The 18,752-nt window shown below is 38.7% G+C and overlaps 1 protein-coding gene across 6 annotated transcripts; it reads left to right on the top strand.

Moving 5' to 3' along the window:
• The first annotated feature begins 4,565 nt into the window (after window positions 1–4,565).
• On the top strand, window positions 4,566–18,330 carry SRSF10 (serine and arginine rich splicing factor 10). 6 transcript variants are annotated; one of them, XM_030327023.1, is made up of 7 exons: window positions 4,568–4,741; window positions 6,199–6,303; window positions 9,875–9,978; window positions 12,046–12,208; window positions 12,436–12,489; window positions 12,623–12,724; window positions 16,098–18,330. In XM_030327023.1, the coding sequence occupies exons 1-7, from the start codon at window positions 4,677–4,679 to the stop codon at window positions 16,156–16,158; spliced, it is 654 nt and encodes a 217-aa protein (XP_030182883.1). In that variant the 5' UTR covers window positions 4,568–4,676; the 3' UTR covers window positions 16,159–18,330. The 6 variants fall into 6 exon arrangements, with proteins under 6 accessions (XP_030182879.1, XP_030182878.1, XP_030182883.1 ...); XM_030327019.1 differs by lacking the exon at window positions 16,098–18,330 and having other exon boundaries at window positions 4,566–4,741; window positions 12,439–12,489; window positions 12,623–14,718; XM_030327018.1 differs by lacking the exon at window positions 16,098–18,330 and having other exon boundaries at window positions 4,567–4,741; window positions 12,623–14,718.
• Window positions 18,331–18,752: the final 422 nt, after the last annotated feature.

Raw genomic sequence — 18,752 nt, 5'->3', positions numbered from 1 at the left:
GAATGGATAAAGAAGATGTGGGATATATATACAATGGAGTATTACTCAGCAATCAAAAAGAATGAAATCTTGCCATTTGCAACTACGTGGATGGAACTGGGGGGTATTATGCTAAGTGAAATTAGTCAGAGAAAGACAAAAATCATATGGCTTCACTCATATGAGGACTTTAAGAGACAAAACAGATGAGCATATGGGAAGGGAAACAAAAAGAATATAAAAACAGGGAGGGGGACAAAACAGAAGAGACTCATAAATATGGAGAACAAACTGAGGGTTGCTGGAGGGATTGTGGGAGGGGGGATGGACTAAATGGGTAAAGGGCATTAAGGAATCTACTCCTGAAATCAATGCTTCACTATATGCTAACTAACTTGGATGTAAATTTTTAAAAATAAAAAATAAAGTTAAACAATAAAAAAAGACATATAATTGAAAATCATGAGTTAAATGGCTGCTAAAACTGTAACATTCTACTATGTGAGTTTTTTTCTTTGCTTTTCTGTGAGAAAAGTGCCTGGCATTGAAGTGCTCAATAAGTGTTAGCTATCATCATCAAGATTATTTCAGGCTTCTGTTACTGGCAATTGAACCCAATTTATACTTGCTACAGAAGCTATTAAAAACTGTATTTATTAAAACTATTTAATGGCCAGGGAAGATATTCTTTATAATCTATCTGGTGGAAAAAAAAAAAACCCATGTTATGAAACTATACAGTATGACTCCAATTTTAACAATTAGATACATGCATAGAATGCATAAAAGTGTTAATAGTAATGAATTCTGAGTTGTAGGATCACAGGTGATATTTGTTTTCATTTTTAATACTTTTTTTTAAGTTTATTTATTTTATTTTTAGAGAGAGAGACAGAGAGACTCCTAAGCAGGCTCCGCTCTGCCAGCACAGAGCCCGAACTCTGTGCTGTGGGGCTCGAACTCAGGAACCACGAGATCATGACCTGAGCCGAAACCAATAATCGGACACTTAACCGACTGGAGCCACCCAGGTGCCCCTGTTTTCTTTATAGTAAAGAAATTATTTTGGAAATTAAAAAAAAATTTTTTTAATGTTTATTTATTTTTGAGAGACAGAGAGTATGAGCAGGGGAAGGGCAGAGAGAGGGGGAGACACAGAATCTGAAGCAGGCTCCAGGCTCCGAGCTGTTAGTGCAGAGCCCAATGTGGGGCTCGAACCCATGAACCTCGAGATCAAGACTTGAGCTGAAGTTGGACACTCAACCGACTGAGCCTCCCAGGCGCCCCTCGGAAATTTTTTAAATACATGCTGGACACTTATAACTACAAAAAATGTTATTTTAATATTTTAAATGTTATTTTAAAATGAGGCCAAGATATACCAAGTAATTTTTTCTTACCTTAAGCAAATTCAAGGTAGCAACCTATGTGCTAATAGATTATCTAAGGAATATGATGAACACATGTGCATATTCACAGTGTCTTCACCCTCAGAGCAGAACTAGTGAGAGCCAGAGGTTATAAGAACCTGAACACAAGTAAATCGATAATGTGTACATAATGCGTGTGCTCCAAAATTCCCAACCCACAAATAAGGAATGTTTAAATCTTCCTCAGTCTGGGGAACTTGGCCTGTTGCCTACTCATTAGTGAGAAGGCTTATAGGAAAATCAGGCATGTCTTATGAAATAAATTTAAAAAGCATGCTTCTAATTGACTGTTTGCCCATGGAGACAGAGGCCCAGTGCTAAGCACTGTCTGTGACAATCATCGGAATTCAACGGTTATCCCAGTAAAGTTAATCTTGATATATTGACTCAAGGTTTGGGTTCTGCTGATGGAGACAGGCTCATCATTCCAAGGCCTTAGCACCTGGATTTTGCGTTTGTGAGTCTCCCTCTAGCAAATAGCACAACTCGCTCAGGCATGACGTCTGTGCTACGGCCCGTAAATCAAGAAAGAGCAGTCTCAGGACCAAGGAAATTCATAGCTGTATTATTGTACGTTTTGGTCTTCTTTGTGTGGTTCTGAGAATACTACCCAAGGAAAGTGGTTTTCTGACATAAATCCCAATAAAACATAATTTCTTCAAGAAGCAGCACAGTGCTTACAGACCATTTTCCGAGATTAACGTTTGGTCTTCGGAAAAATGACCAGTCCTGGTATTGTGTGCTCGGAGTGAAATGTGGTGCTTTTATGGCAAACCGTCCACCTCAAGCTCCTGCTGGCTGAAAGACGCTGGCTTTCTCTGCTTTTCCCAACAGCATCTTTTTTTGAGGCTCCGGGATTCTAAAACACAAAAGATCAAAGGGGCACTTGGTATGTGAAGCCGAAAGCAATTCCAGTTAGTAAATATTCACACCTCACCTGCTCCCATTATTTCTCAAACATTATGAGTAATGGCTAACATTTAGAACAGCCTTCATGGGCATATGCCACCTGTGCAGTTACACAGGGCACCACACTCAAAACAACCTTGCACTTGGGGGCGCCCGGGGGGCTCAGTCGGTTAAGCATCTGACTTCGGCTCAGGTCACGATCTCACAGTTTGTGGGTTCGAGCCCTGCGTCGGGCTCTGTGCTGACCTCTCAGAGCCTGCAGCCTGCTTGGGATTCTGTCTCCTCCTCTCTCTCTGCCCCTCCCCCACTCATGCTCTATCTCCATCTGTCTCTCAAAAAATGAATACATTAAAAAAAAAAAACCAACCCTGCACTTGGCTTAGTGCTCCGCTATTGTCCGTCATCTTAATAATTTTTGAATATTTTTTTTCTCTACTCTTTCTTTCTTTCTTTTTAGAGAGAGAGTGTGTGTGTGTGTGAGCGAGGGAGAAGGGCAGAGGAAGACAGAGAGAATCTTAAGCAGGCTCCACAGTCAGCATGGAGCCTGATGAGGGGCTCAATCCCTTGACCTTGGGATCACCACCTGAGCCAAAATCAAGCATCAGATGCTCAATGAGCCAAGCCAGCCAGGCACCCCTTGTTTTATGTTCTATGAAAACGTTAAGTTTCATCTTTTTCAGCCCTGAATTTCCAGCATCTAGCACAATGTCTGACACATAATGCATAATTAATAAGTGTTTTAACAAACTGTGTCCAAAGCTTCTTGGAAAACATAAGTACAGGAAAACAATAGCTCTGCTACAGAGCAGAGCCGACCATCACCATCCTTGTCACGTAACTGCTTTGGATTGAAGCAAAAATAATGCTTTTATTGCCTTTTATAAAATAAAAGTTCATACAATCAAACAGTACTTGAGTTCCTGCTATCTGTTTGACATTATGCTACATGCCAGAGGCATTTTAATAAGTGATCCCTCATCTCCAAAGATTGAGTCTGATAGAGCGAGGAGTGGTTCCCAATGTCTGGTAGGGGTCCCCAGGACCCTTTCAAGGGATCAAAACTATAGTAAACATTATTTATCTTTTTCATTTGCACAGTCTTTCACAAGCAGAGAGCGGAGCTTCCCAGGGGCCACAGGATGTGTGATGAAGGGCAGTGGGCTGTGTGCTTGTGTGTTAATGCGCCCTAAAATTTCCTCTGTTTTAAATTCTAGTTCAGTAGGGGCGCCTGGGTGGCTCAGTCTGTTAAGCGTCCCACTGCGGCTCAGGTCATGATCTCATGGTCTGTGAGTTCGACCCCGCCTGGGGCTCTGTGCTGACTGCTCAGAGCCTGGAGCCTGTTTCAGATTCTGTGTCTCCCTCTCTCTCTGACCCTCCCCCGTTCATGCTCTGTCTCTCTCTGTCTCAAAAATAAATAAACGTTAAAAAAAATTAAATTCTAGTTCAGTAAATATTAGTTAACTGTAACCCACACAAACAAAACCCTTTGGGGTCTTCCATAATTTTTAAGGGCGTAAAGAGATTCTGAGACCAAAAAATTGAAAAGACTATTGCGACACAGGCCGTTAGCAACAAGGGCTAGCTGTGGATGACAACGGAGACTAAAATGTGAGGTTTGCGGTCCAATCAAAAGGTTGAGAAGGGCCTTTGATCAAGAGGCAACAGGGTGGGCAGGTGGAAGCAGGGTGTGAGAAGGGTGTGGGCGAGGGGCAGCCCTGGCACAGGCCCTCTGGGAGTGCATCCACGGCGTGCTGAAAGCCCTGGAGAGGCAGGCCCACCTCCTCTCAAGGACACACACTTCCTTCCCTTTCATACTCAATACGAGCGGCTGATCAGCAATCTTATAAAAGCCAGGGCATTACTTGGACCAGACAGGAAACCGTATGGCAGTCTCTCTCAAGGCTAAGGTTTAAAACTCCGTCTAAGTTGGCAATAACTGTAAAGTTTGGCGTAGGGGTTAAAACGTCTGTTTCCTGACTTGGGGTGGAGAGAGGAAGGAAAGGAAAAACCGCTGCAAGGCAGAAAAGGGCGGGAAAATAAAGCACCAAAGAAAGAAAGAGCGGGCTTGGGGGAGGGGAAAGACACAGCTCAAGAAGCCAATGAATGAGACCGAGGCTGCCGCACGTACCCTAGCCGCCCGCCTGCGCAGGCGTACGTCGGGTGATCTCGCGGGAAAGAACCGTTGCCGGTCCAGGCGTTGCGCCCAGGTAGGAGGGGGGTGGAGGCGGGAGTGAAGTCTCGCGAGAAGAGGAGGTTTCGTAGCGGAGCCCTCTGGCTGAGCGTCTGAGGATCCGCCGCCGGATCCGCGGACGGTTTAGTGAGCCCGTTAGTGCCCCTGCCGAGACTCACGTCGCCGTCATGTCCCGCTACCTGCGCCCCCCCAACACGTCTCTGTTCGTAAGGAACGTGGCCGACGATACCAGGTATGTACGAGGAGGTACTCTGGGCCTAGCCCGGGAGGCCGCAGGCGCTTGGGGAGGACCCGTGCGGCGGCGGCGGCGCGCTGAGCCGGGGGAGGGGAAGCGCGAAGATGGCGGGTCCCGCGCGGGCTTTCGGGCCCAACTAGGCCGCGTCGCCGGCTCAACCGCCTCGTGGGAGCGAGGGCGGCGCCCCTGGTCCTCCCAGGCAGCCGCCGGGAACGCGGACCGCGTGGCGCGAGTTCGGTGCCCCTCCCCCTCCGCAGCTCGGCCTCTCTTCCTCCCCGCTTCCTCTCGGCGCGTCCAGCCCCCGCCGCGGCCGAACATCCGCTCCCCATGGATTTGAAGTTCACGTTCCTTGGGGTACACGCCCCCTCGGCCCAGAGATTTTTTTTTTTTCCCGTAGTTAAAAAATCGCAGCGAAATAACGGGATCGGGGGAGGGGCGTTATGGCGAAGCATTCGCTACCCCTTTTTTGTCGTGTTACGTTTGTGATTTTTTAAAACGTTGGAGATGTTTAGAGAAAGAGAATGTCGAAAATTGGGAGGTAAAATTATTCCAGTAGACCCTGCGAACTAGCTCTTCTCATTTCCCGGAAATATAACTGGTCACCCTTCGAGAAGTGAGGTTTAGGAAGCATCTACCATTTGGGCCTTGATAAGCTAAGTTGGATTAATCCAGTCCGTGCCTTTGTTCTCACCAATTCCCTTAATTGCTTGTAGTTGCCGTCAGAATTTTTTGGAACAGATCTTACCACAAGGAGAGACTGCGTTTTCACAATCACTCTGACACCCCCCCACCCCCACCCCCAAAAGTCAGTTTTATTTTGGTAGCCTTGTGATTTACATTATTCTGTCCTAACTTTAAGTAGGAAAGTAAGCAGTATTCTAGCGTCCAGAAAAATTCCTCCTTAGGTCATTTTGACCTTTATTATTTAAGGAGTTACATATATTTTTGTGCCTTTTATTTTTCCAACTTTTGTCTACCTCCTATTAAGTGTCTAACCCTGTCTCTATAATTTTGGGGATGAAAGTGATTGGTATTTTTCAGACTACTAATGTTAGTTTGATAGTGTTAGAAAAAAAAACACTAATACTTAATACAACCTAATGTTACTGTACCCTCTACGAAAAATTAAAAGATGTGGTTAGAAACAGTAGGTAAACTGTGACCAAGTTTCCTTAGATGTGTTTTCCTGTTATAATGTAAAATAGTAATGGGTTTTATTACAAACTGCATTATCTTCCAGAATCTTGGATCTTAGCTTTCCTTTGTTTTTTGCACGTTCTTAAAGTTGGCTCTTGATGTTGAGACTTAGAAAGCTTGTCTGTTTCAGGTAACCCAGGGATACATCACAGTCCCTTTCGTTAAATGACAGATTACAGAAAGTTATCTATTTCTTACAGAGACATTCTTTTAAGGGAGTGAACATAAAAATTGGGGGTCTTTTTATGATGTTTTAGGTCCGAAGATTTACGACGAGAATTTGGTCGTTATGGTCCTATAGTTGATGTGTATGTTCCACTTGATTTCTACACGCGTCGTCCAAGAGGATTTGCTTATGTTCAATATCCTTTCTTCAGATGGCTGATTAGTGAGGGGTGTTGAAGTTTGAAATTCAAGTTTATGTAAGAGGTAACATCTAAAAAGTAGTTTACTTTTGTCCTCTAATAATAAATGTTTTGTCTTCAAATTTTTGAAAATTAATTATGACTCACACATTGGTGTTAATTATTTCTTAAAGTTAATCCAAAAATAATAAGATATTTAAATTCCCATTCATGCTGCTGAAACTCAAATCAATGATTATAATATGTGATTTAAATTTGAATACACTCTGGTTGCTACCACCTTTAATGTAAGTCAAAAGTTAATATGTTCTTGTGCTTAGCAATTAAAGTTTGGTATTGTCTGTTAATTTGAATCACTTGATCAAAAACAAATTGTATAACAATGAGGTAAACTTCTTTAATATTGTCCCCTAATTTGCTGTCCTCTGTTGTTACCTCAGAGAATGTAAAGCTGTACAGTTATGGCGACCCCAAAGAGAAAGCATGAAAGAACCTTTAGAGTAGAATTCAACACTTAAGGCAAGTAGACAAGCCAAAGACCTCTTAAGGATCAGGCTTGAAGAGAAGGGAGAGTTTGGGAAAAGAAAAAATAAAGAAAAGCTGGAAGAAGGACAAGCCTAATGGGAGACAAAGCCTCGCTTTATCTACAAAAGGGGGAAAAGGTTGTTTTTCAAAGTTAAAGATAAAGCCATCTGTCATATTTGGCCAAGCATCTCATGACAAGTCCTTCTGACAAGCACTTAAAGAGTTAAAGGTCAAGATGAAGTTGAATGATGGCCAAGATTAAAGGAGTCATACCTGATGTATCCTACAGAATAACTATTTTCCTTTTTTTTTTTTTTTTTTTTTTTTTTTTTTTAATGTTTGTAAGCAGTTAATTTTCAAAACTATTCTGGTTTGGTCTAGTGACAAAACCTGTAACTTGATTTATGTGGGCCTTTGATGTTGTGATTGTGGTCTTGTATAAATGCACTTTCTCTTAGATTGTCAAGTTAAAGTGTATCAGGATGTAATGTTGTTAAGCTTAAATTCAGCATATTTTTGTTTTGGGCCATATGGTCAGATGCCATAGGGTAATAGGCAATGCTCTTTGGAGTAGCATGAGGTTCTAGGGTCAGGCTAACTCCACAGAGCCGTGCTTAAAGGGAGACAGGTGCTTGCACTGGGACCTCCTTAGAAACAACTCTGGTGGTCTTGTAAGGTCAAATCCACTGGAGATACTACCTGTTTAGAGATTTTAAAGTGGCTGCTATGGGCACACACATATTCTTGACTTCTAAACTTAGCTCTGTGAAGTCTGCTGGTCCTGCACTGCTTTAGCACATAGGATCAGTTGGCTCTGAGTGGATTGCAGAAGGCCTTATCCCTGCTATAGGTACCTAATCAGGACCTATGGGAAGTCATGCCCTGACCCAGAGTTTTAGGTGACATTACTTCCTTCAGTGAGACAGCAAGGGTTTGGGCTGTGGGTGTCAGACTAGGAAAAGTTCTTCCTGTTAAATTCATTGGGTCTCTTGAAACTTAGCAGGGGCCCTAGTGAGACTTGGGGAAATGCTGAAAGCTGCTGTTTCTACAAAGCTAATGATCAAGGACAGTTGGGGGGATTGGTTGCAAAGTTCTGTTACAGAGAGGATAAGAGCTATATTTGGCTTGGTTTTTTGTTTGTTTGTCTATTTTTAAAAGGCGATGCTTTCTGGCTTACAATGCTGACCTGCTTTTACTTGGTTTGGGGTGGCCTGGGAACTAGGATCAACACTAGTTTGCCTCAAGAGTATGTGATACTTGAGCTAGACGAGAGTTGTCATCTAAAGGAGGATCATGTATTTTATATACACAAAGTCTTTCTATGGTCTTAAAATAGTTAAAAAGAAGTAGGTCTCAGGATTTTGGAAAGATCCCAAGTACAGATTTCTCCATAACTAGCATCAGAGTGATATTTGACACTTCCCAATTAGGCTTCTCTTTTGTATATAGTAAAACTTTGCCATGGTTGATTCAGCTCAGGATTCTGTTTTTGCGGGTAGACCCAAAGAATGATTTAGATTTACTCTCAATAATTTTTACACCTTTTAATTTTATCCTTTAGAAACTAATTGTATTCTGCATCTTGGGATAATAAATAAAGTGGTATACATGTTAAGCCAGCTTACTCTTTTTAATATTTTAGAGCCCAAATGCATTAACCTTGACAGGTGTTGAATTATAATAGTACTCAAGGTTCTGAACTCCCTATCAACCTTTTTCGTTTTTTGTTGAAAGTCCTATGACTTAGACTTGGGAAAACCTCTCCTCCTTTAACATATACATAATATATTCGGGAAGAGAGACCTGGGAACGGGCAATGGTCCTTAATTTCTTTCAGAATGAAAAATAGGAAATCTGGTGAGGTAGACGTTTTAGTACTTGAAATAAACAGATATTAGTATCAGTCTTGGAGAGAGTATGTCTCATCAGCACTGTTTTTTAATCAGCCTAAGATCTACACTCTTTGTCTCTCAAGTTTGAGAAATATAAATGGACACGTTAGAATAGTAATTTTTAGGATAGAATGAAAATCTGCACTCCAACTTAACCTAGGTCCCTTTCCAGAGCTTTTATATCAAACACTGCTCTGATTTGCTTGGCTTCCGTCAGAATGGTGGTTTTAGGAAAGGAGCTAAATTTGGACAGAATTACTTTGTAAAGCCAAGAGTTGTCATAGTACTATTGCTGACAGGGAAGAGGGCAAGGCAGCTTCTCCAGTCAGGGTACCAGCAGTTCCTGGGTCAGGTTTATAAATGTTACCTTGAAGTTTCTCAGGTTGAAAACCAGTCCCAAATTCACTTCTTTGCAGTAAGCTATATGTCTAGTATTATGGTTAGGGCTTTTCAGTCCAGGAATCTTTAGAAATGGTCTGTTATTTCTTGACCGCATGCTTTTATAGTCTTTGCATGGGTGTAATATGCTTTTGGTGTAGCGATGTCTTGACGATTGATTGATTGATTCTATCTTGGTATCCTCAAATGGATAGCATACCAATCTTTCCTGTATAGTATAAGGGAGACAGCTATGTGAAATAATAGTGTTAGATATATCTGAGAAAAACAGCAAAATAAATTTGAAGTTAATTCTTTTGTAAGGTAAGGTATATTATGCTTGCTTACACAAGAACTATTGGCATTTTCTTTTTTTCTTTGAAACAAAAACATGAAAAGCAGTTTTGGTTTTATTTTAAGAAATTTTTGTTTTAGCATACAACAGAAGTGACATTTGTTTTTCTTTTTTGTTTTCTAAAACTTAAAACTCAGGAAAATTTTTTGATAGGATTACTTGGTAGTTCAGCTATAACAGATCTTATTTTAATAATTTTATATATTCACATGTGTTTTCAAATGTATGCTGTAGGAAATCACAAGTGCTTTAATGCTGTCAAGTATCTGTAGCTGAATTAACCAACCTAAGTTAAGTGAGATCTGGATGATTTTCTAGAATAATGTTGAGAGATTGTGAAATATTCCAGACTTACCAACTGAATGTTCACTCGTTATCAAAGTATGCAAAACTTCCCAAGCCCCTTAACATTTAGCACATTTGAGGATGTACGTGATGCCGAAGACGCTTTACATAATTTGGACAGAAAATGGATTTGTGGACGCCAAATTGAAATACAGTTTGCACAGGGGGATCGGAAGAGTAAGTACCCTTATGCCTATTATACGTATAATACGTCATTTTTAAAACAGTGCTTTGATGTTTCTTATTGGAAGTATTTGCAATTTGTCTTATTTAAAATCTAAAAAGATCTTGATAGAGTAACTCAGATACTTTGCAGAAAGGTAGAATGTGAAAATCAGAATGACAGAAATTGGACTCTGGCATGGTTAATATTCTGGGGATGGAATTAAAAGGGAAATAATTTGGAAAGTATTAGGTCTTTTCAGCCATTTCTCTTCATACAGATTTTCAAGGTATAATTGGGTATTGTTGTTTGTTTTATTTATTTTTTTTTAATGTTAATTTTATTTTTGTAACAAAGAGAGCACAAGCAGGGTAGGGGCAGAGAGAGAGGGAGACACAGAATCAGAAACAGGCTGTGTGTCATCTGTGCTGACAGCTCAAAGCCTGTTGTGGGGCTTGAACCTATGAACCATGAAATCATGACCTGAGCCGAAGTCGGACACTTAACCGACTGATATACCGGCACCCTGGTATAATTGGGTATTTGTGTAGGTGTGTGGCTGTGGAAATGAACAGATAGAACTAAACAGATGATTACGGAATTACTAGAATCCGTTTTATATTAGTATGTGGTTTTATTATGCAGGCATGTACTAGGTGTTAGCTGCATGCTAATGAGGCTGGAGTACAGGCTTCAGAGTCAGGTAGACCAGGGTTTAAATTTTGGCTCAATTATTTTGTTACCTTAGGCAAGATAGTAAAAGAGATGAAGGTGCCTGGGTGGCTCAGTCGGTTAAGTGTCTGACTTTGACTTTGGGGCTCTCTGCGCCGCCCCCACCCCCCCAAATAAACGTTGAAAAAAAAATTGTTTTAAGTTAGAGGTGAAAATAGCTGCTGAAGAGAGGAGCGCTCAGACACAGGCTATAATTCTCTGTCTCGGGTTGGGTGATGGGTCCTTCAGTATTCACTGTGTTATTTACTTAAACGCACGTATGCATTTAGTATCCGTTTCATAGAATTGAATGAGATAACATAGGAATTTGAGGACTGTCCAGGGGTGTGGGTGGGTCTAAGGCATCCAATAAACGTTCACTCTTTTCTACTTTTGTTGTGATCTCAGAACCCTATATCCATATGTTACTGCATTTTGATGCTAAAGCATTGTCCATAGGTTACCAATAAGTATTTTGTCGTTGTTAATTGTGTTTCTAATAAATGAAAAACATGCAAAATAATTCCAAATTAGTATATGGTTCAAAGTCATTTTGTATTTTAATTTGGAATTTTTTTTTAATATGGTAAATTTCGGGGCGCCTGGGTGGCGCAGTCGGTTAAGCGTCCGACTTCAGCCAGGTCACGATCTCGCGGTCCGGGAGTTAGAGCCCCGCGGCGGGCTCTGGGCTGATGGCTCGGAGCCTGGAGCCTGCTTCCGATTCTGTGTCTCCCTCTCTCTCTCTGCCCCTCCCCCGTTCATGCTCTGTCTCTCTCTGTCCCAAAAATAAATAAAAAACGTTGAAAAAAAAAAAAACTTTTAAATATGGTAAATTTCCTCAATGTTGAAATAGTTGGCATATTTTTATTTTATTTTATTTTTTTAACGTTTATTTGTTTTTGAGACAGAGAGAGACAGAGCATGAACGGGGGAGGGACAGAGAGAGGGAGACACAGAATCTGAAACAGGCTCCAGGCTCTGAGCCGTCAGCACAGAGCCCGACGCGGGGCTCGAACTCACAAACCCGGAGATCATGACCTGAGCCGAAGTCGGCTGCTTAACCGACTGAGCCACCCAGGCGCCCCAGTTGGCATATTTTTAGACAAGCTAGGTGGTGAAAGGTCTCTGAAAGAAAATAGTTGGGAAGATATTTGAGAGTATCATTTTTAACCCTAAAACAGTATTCTTATAGACTTCCTTGGAAACAAATACCTTTTCCAAGATTAATAGTCTCACATTTAACCTTGACACAGATTGGGGGTATAAGAGAAGAGAATGCAGACATTTTCCCTATAATTTGAAGACTTAAAATACTAGGTTAGGTTTCAAATATCTCTGTTTTCTAAATCTCCGTTCTGTGTATTTCGTAGCTCCAAATCAAATGAAAGCCAAGGAAGGGAGGAATGTGTACAGTTCTTCACGCTATGATGATTATGACAGATACAGACGTTCTAGAAGCCGAAGTTATGAAAGAAGAAGATCAAGAAGCCGGTCCTTTGATTACAACTATAGAAGATCTTATAGTCCTAGAAAGTAAGTTTGATGTGTAGTACAGTAATCTGTCAGAAAAGATTTGTTAGCTTTTAATTTTTTTTATCTTTTTGTACACTTTAATTATATACATTGTATGCTTCATTGAGACTAAAATTATTTTAGTGCTTTATTTTAAAAGTTTTATGGTTCAGTTTTTTTAATTAGAAACTTGAGAAGAGTGTAAATAGACATTTGTCACTGTTTGCTTTTTCTGATGTACTTTTTAGCAGTAGACCGGCTGGAAGACCACGGCGTAGCAGAAGCCATTCCGACAATGATAGGTAAATAACTTTGCTTTGAAAACGACTTCTACGTTTTTCAATTTCAGAGTGAACTTTTGCTCTAAAAATAACAAATTTGATTAACATAGAATCTAATTTTTACTCTAATTGTATCTCTCCTCTGTTTTGAAAGATTCAAACACCGAAATCGATCTTTTTCAAGATCTAAATCCAATTCAAGATCACGGTCCAAGTCCCAGCCCAAGAAAGAAATGAAGGCTAAATCACGTTCTAGGTCTGCATCTCACACCAAAACTAGAGGCACCTCTAAAACAGATTCCAAAACACATTATAAGTCTGGCTCAAGATATGAAAAGGAATCAAGGAAAAAAGAACCACCTAGATCCAAATCTCAGTCAAGATCACAATCTAGGTCTAGGTCAAAATCTAGATCAAGGTCTTGGACTAGTCCTAAGTCCAGTGGCCACTGATAGTATAAACCTTGATATTTTTAGGCATGTATCATTCATTTACTCATAGTTTGGTTTACTTAAATTATCAGGAATACAATGTTGCAATGATGCTTAAAAAAACACTTGTCAGTTTTCCCTGTACCAGGCAAATGGTTATAATTAAAATGATATGCTGTTGAGAAGCCACTCTTAAGAGTCCAGTTTGTTTAATGTTATGGGCAGCTACCAATTTGTGGTGTCTCTGTATATTTTTGTAAAGATTCTCATTTTTTATGCTTGAAGTATTGGTGAAAAGATGTTGGTTGACCATAATTTGCAACATTGTCTTATTAAAAATAAACTTTCATATCCATATTTGGTAGAACTGTTAACCTAGAAATGTAGCTTGCTAATAAGATAGAATGATACAAAAGTGAGTTGTAGCCACAGTACAACACTGACTGATCAGACACATTTAGGTTCAGGGTGGACCTTTTTGTCTTGTTGAGATGTTTAGGCCCGTGATAATAATAGTTAATTTATGACAGCGTGGAATAGTTCTTTTGTTAATAACCCCACTGTCTTGGGGAATGATGCCAACTGGGTTAAGTAGGATTTGGGGGACGATTGAGTGTTTTGACCGAAACATGGAGCCTTCACTGCTTTTTTCTGTTTTCTATGAAGAGTTGGAACATATAAACACGGGAAGAACTCAAACCTTAAAATTTGAGCAGGACAATGATGGCAGAAATAATTTCAAGGGAAAAAAAAATGCTCTCATGTAGTTACTCTAAACTTTAAGGAGCATTGTTGGTCGTTTTGCTTAGTTTTCTTACTGCTGTTAAAAAAAGCAGCAAGTAAATTGTTTCAAAGTAGGTTTTGTTTATGCATATGCATAGTGTAAAACTGAATTTTGATGCTTCTAGCACTCGGTCTGTGCGTTTGTATCAAAATTTGCCTGCTACTTTATGAAGGAGGCTTGTTCTTCACACTTCAGTTTATTTCATGTGAGGCAAGTTGAAGGAGAACACTCCCACTCTAGGTGATTCTGTGGTGCCATGAAATTTAAAATATTTTGGAAAAAGAATTTTCAGTAGGAATCTCATCTCTTTGAGTTTGATTATCAATGTAGTACCTGGCAGTACCTGACTAAAACAAAACAAAACAACAAAAAAAACCAATACCCTAACCATTTATAATTTTTAGCATTTCTCTGAGAGATCTTTTGGGGACAATAAAAGGGACATGTCCAGTCTCATTTCAGAATAAAAGCTAGCATCTTTAAAATTTTAGATTGCTTGCTTGCAGGTATAAGTAAATATTGTGGGGAAACGATTCCTTTTAGAGGATTACTTTTTTTGATTTTGGTTTTAGTAATATAGGCCTTGCCTGTAAAGAACAAAAGATGGTTTTTAAATACTGTTTGTGGAATGTGTTTAAAGGATTGATTCTAGAACCTTTGTATATTTGATAGTATTTCTAACTTTCATTTCTTTACTGTTTGCAGTTAATGTTCATGTTCTGCTATGCAATCATTTATATGCACGTTTCTTTAATTTTTTAGATTTTCCTGGATGTATAGTTTAAACAACAAAAAGTCTATTTAAAACTGTAGCAGTAGTTTGCAGTTCTAGCAAAGAGGAAAGTTGTGGGGTTAAACTTTGTATTTTCTTTCTTATAGAAGCTTCTAAAAAGGTATTTTTATATGTTCTTTTTAACAAATATTGTGTACAACCTTTAAAACATCAATGTTTGGATCAAAACAAGACCCAGCTTATTTTCTGCTTGCTGTAAATTAAGCAAACATGCTATAATAAAAACAAAATGAAGGAAATAATGATTAACTGGAATTATTATAGTTTTGAATGAGATTCTAAAATAACAGTGGAAACAATCCTTTGTAGATTTAGGAATATTTTTAATCACAGTGTTGCACTAGGCACAACTAACTTTTACTTTGGAAATGATAGAACTTGCCAGAAAGGTACATCTTTTATATACTACTTAAAAATTCCTTATGTAATGTCAAAGTTGTTTCATGATTGCTTATTAAGCCCCTTGGGTTAAATAACTTAGAGATTATTGGTAGTATTAAGTATTAAAATGAAATTTGAGTCAGCTAAATTGTAAGTTTATATTTTCATTATTGAATGGACCAATAATTCTGCTCTTCCTTGTCCTAAACAAGATGCGTTGGGCCTTATATTAATGGCTTGATTTTAAATATGTTTGCATTGAATGTCAGTGAGCAGTTAGTATATTAAGTGATAACCACATTGGGGAACTGATTTAGGTGTTTTATGGTTTGAGTTCTAGCTACTTATAATGACAACAATGATAGCCGATACTTAGCATTTATGATGTGCCAGACACGCTACTAAAAATTTTGTGTTAACTCATTTATTTTTCACAAAACCCTTTGAGAAAGATATTGATTTACCCCATATCGTAGATAAGGAAATCGAGATACAAAGAAAAGGCTGTAAAAAAGGCAGATCAAAGCTTTGAGCCCAGGCCTGGTCCTTCGTGACTTTTTTTTCTTTTCAATGGACTGTAATTTGAGAGAGAGAGAGAGATTGAGGAGGTGGATAGCCCATTGAAACTGTTCTCAGTCTTTGTGCAGAAATAGAAGGCCTGATGATTTCATTTTTATTTTTTATTTGTGTCACTTAAAATGACTCACATGGTTTCCTTTCGAACTTTTTGTTACTCCTAAAGTGACCTACCTAATGAGCTTCAGAAGGACTAAATTATAGTTGAACCCAGGATAGGATCCTGCTCATAGTTGATGAGGATCCTTACACAGTGCTTTAATTTTGGGCTACTTAGTTCCACAGTTCTGGAGTATCCACTGTGTGTCTGGCACTGTTGTCACTATTAGAGTAGATCATATCAAGACGCAGTGAGGACTGACACTTCACCTCTCTTTTTACTTAAGATCTCTCTGCATTTTGTTCTGTTTTGTTTTGTTTTGTTTTGAAGCCAAGTAAGCAAGAAGAAAAATGACAGATAATGCTTCAGTGAGAAAGGAAAGGTGCTACATAGAGTATGAGCTGTTAAGTTTACAACCCAGGGAAAAGACCTGGGAACTATTGTACTATTCTCTTGCAAATTTGGCCCAGTAAGCTGCTACATCCAGTTCAACTAACAAAATCCTGTATACCACAGAGAAGAATAAAGAAAACCAAACTGACAAACATCCTTCTTTTATTTAAGACCAAACTGCAGCTGGAATACCCAGTACAGTTCTGCTTACTACACTTCAAGAAAGATCTGAGAAAGCGGAAAAAGAACCAAAGAAGGGCAGTTCAAGCGACCAAAGGGTGGGTGGAAGGTGCTGCAGTATGAATACTGTACGAATATTTTGACTCTGGTCTGAAAAGATAAAAGAATGTTATCGAAACTACATGGAATAATTGAAGTCCCTTCAAGTTTGAAAGTAAGCATTTTAGGACAAATAAAAAGAAATTCAACTTTGTACTTGTGGAAACTAATCCCTAAATCTGAATAGGTTTATATTGATTCGTGGGTAACAGGTCCATAATAAACTATTGGAAACTAGGATGTTTGAATATCAAGGAAGACAGCCATAGTCTCTTACAGTGCCTCTATTGGTCTGTCTCAAACTGAATTGGGTGAGAAAAGGTATGGTCCAATATAAACTTTTTCTTGGTTATCTCTTAAAGTCAGTTCCATTTTCGCTATTGGCAAATCTTGCCTTTGTTTATTCCAGTGCCAGTGTTTTTCTGCTTAATGGTTTGCTTTGTTGGCATCTGAGTTTATTTACTTGTATGCCATGTGCAGTTTACATCTTACACTCTCTTTTCCAGATAAATTCCCATTAGAATACTTGACATCTAGCTAAGAGGGTCCATCTCTTCTCACCTCTGTCCTAAGTCAGTATATTCAGCAAACATTTATTTACTGAGCCCTTACTGTGGGCGAAAATTGTCCTGGGTAATCGGGGAGAAAAATAGAGGAAATTGACTTAATAAATACCTACTGAGCACAATCTAGTCAATCATTACAGTATGGCCTCATTGTTTTGAGGTGTATTTTTCGTAACGATATTTTACACCATTCATATCTTAATGTAATTATAAAACCCAGAATACTATCAATGATCATTTTGTGGTTATCTGCCATTTAAAAGTATCCAGTATTTGTTTGCATCCCATTAATACAAATAATGAAAAAATGATGTTTTAATCTGTAATAAACTGATTCATTGTGCAGTGACTGTAATATACTAGAGTTATATTAAATTGTTAACTCTGCCTCCTCAAACACACATTAGGAAATAATCCCAAAAATAAGTAACTTTGCATTAGATCTAAAGGAGACTCTGGGTGCTATAATTAGATTATTTTGAGGCAGACAGAGAGCTGTTATCCCAACTGATTTAGTGTGTTCTGTAATTGAGAAAATGTTCACCAGATTATACTTTTTAGTGATTTACTTGTACATTTTATAGGGGACATGTTCTGTGTATAGTGAATAAATAACTTTTATAGTATCACAAAAATGTTTTGGATTCCTTAGTTCCTTATTAGGATATTAAGTTTGTTTATACATTGATTCTTCCATCACTCATACTTGATTTTTGTCATTTCTGCCACATATTTTAAGTTGTTCGTGTGAAGTTCTTCATCTAAAAGTATGGAAGTGTTTAAGCCTTTACAAAAAAAAATTTGAAAGTTGCAGAATATACATAACGGTTGGAGATATGAAATGTAGGTATTTTTATCCGTTTGATTAAAAAATTTTTTTTCAAACTTGCCTAAGATCACACAGCAAGTGGCAGATCCTGTGTTAGAGTTAACGGTTTTTTCATTTGGTTCCTGTTTTGTGCCTTTTTTTTTTTTAATCAAATGGAAGATTTTTTAGAACTTACTAAAATTAATATAATGGAATCTAGAGTTCATGCAGAGGGAAGATTTAATAGATTTATGAAAAAGATTTAATATCAAAAAGTATTTTGTTTGTACTTTGTGGATGAAAAAGAGGTTAAATGTAACCCAAGATCTCAAGCTATTGTGACTCAGGCTCTCCATCCTGGCTTTCCAAAATTTCAGTCGCATTGTATTGCATTTTGACCATATTCTTGTTTACAAAATCCTGAGATACTTTGAAAGGAGGAGGCTGTGATTTGAGACAGCACAATGATAGTGGAGGAATAATCTTAATGGCATTTCTACCAGGTCAGAGCTTTTAGGAACAAACTGTTGTCATTGATAAATGAAGTAAGCAACCTACTTGTTTTCGTTCAACTATTGACGTAGTTACTATAGAAAAATTTCCTTCTCCAGGGTTTTTGTCTCTGCCCCTTCCTCCAACAGTGTTGGTTATTATGTTTATTGCATTGTGTTTCTGTGTATTCCTAATGGCTGTTTCACCCTTATTAAAGTGGGAATCTTTATTTGGAATAAAAAGCAAGGCATGTAAATTCCTTTCATTGATAATTGACAGAGTAGTTTGTAAAGAAGTAAAAGGCCTTTGTGTCTAGTTTTTGTAGATCCACATCTCTTTGAATGCTAGAGAGTGAAATAAACAACTGGTCTAGGAGCCAAACAATTTGGGGTTTCCCCCCCCTTCTCTTTTCCTTAGGTTTAACTCTGCCCCCCAGGTTTGTGGCTGGGTGGGCTTTCCTCATTTGAGTAGGAGGCTTTAGAGATGTACTTTGTCCCTCCTGTTTTGCAAAGTAATTGCCAATGAGAATGCAATTAAAGAAACCAGAAAACCTACCCAAACCTTCAGTTTTTTTTCCACTTTGTGCTTGCTTTTGGGAAGAATAGAACTTAACCAACCAGAAATTAGATGTAAGGATAGGTTACAGTTATTCTATCATACTATACACTGCCATCAAAAAGA

Source organism: Lynx canadensis, chromosome C1 (assembly GCF_007474595.2).
Source record: "Lynx canadensis isolate LIC74 chromosome C1, mLynCan4.pri.v2, whole genome shotgun sequence".
Taxonomy (NCBI): Eukaryota; Metazoa; Chordata; class Mammalia; order Carnivora; family Felidae; genus Lynx; species Lynx canadensis.
Note: the sequence above shows the minus strand (reverse complement) of the source record. Positions and strands in the feature narration are given on the sequence as shown.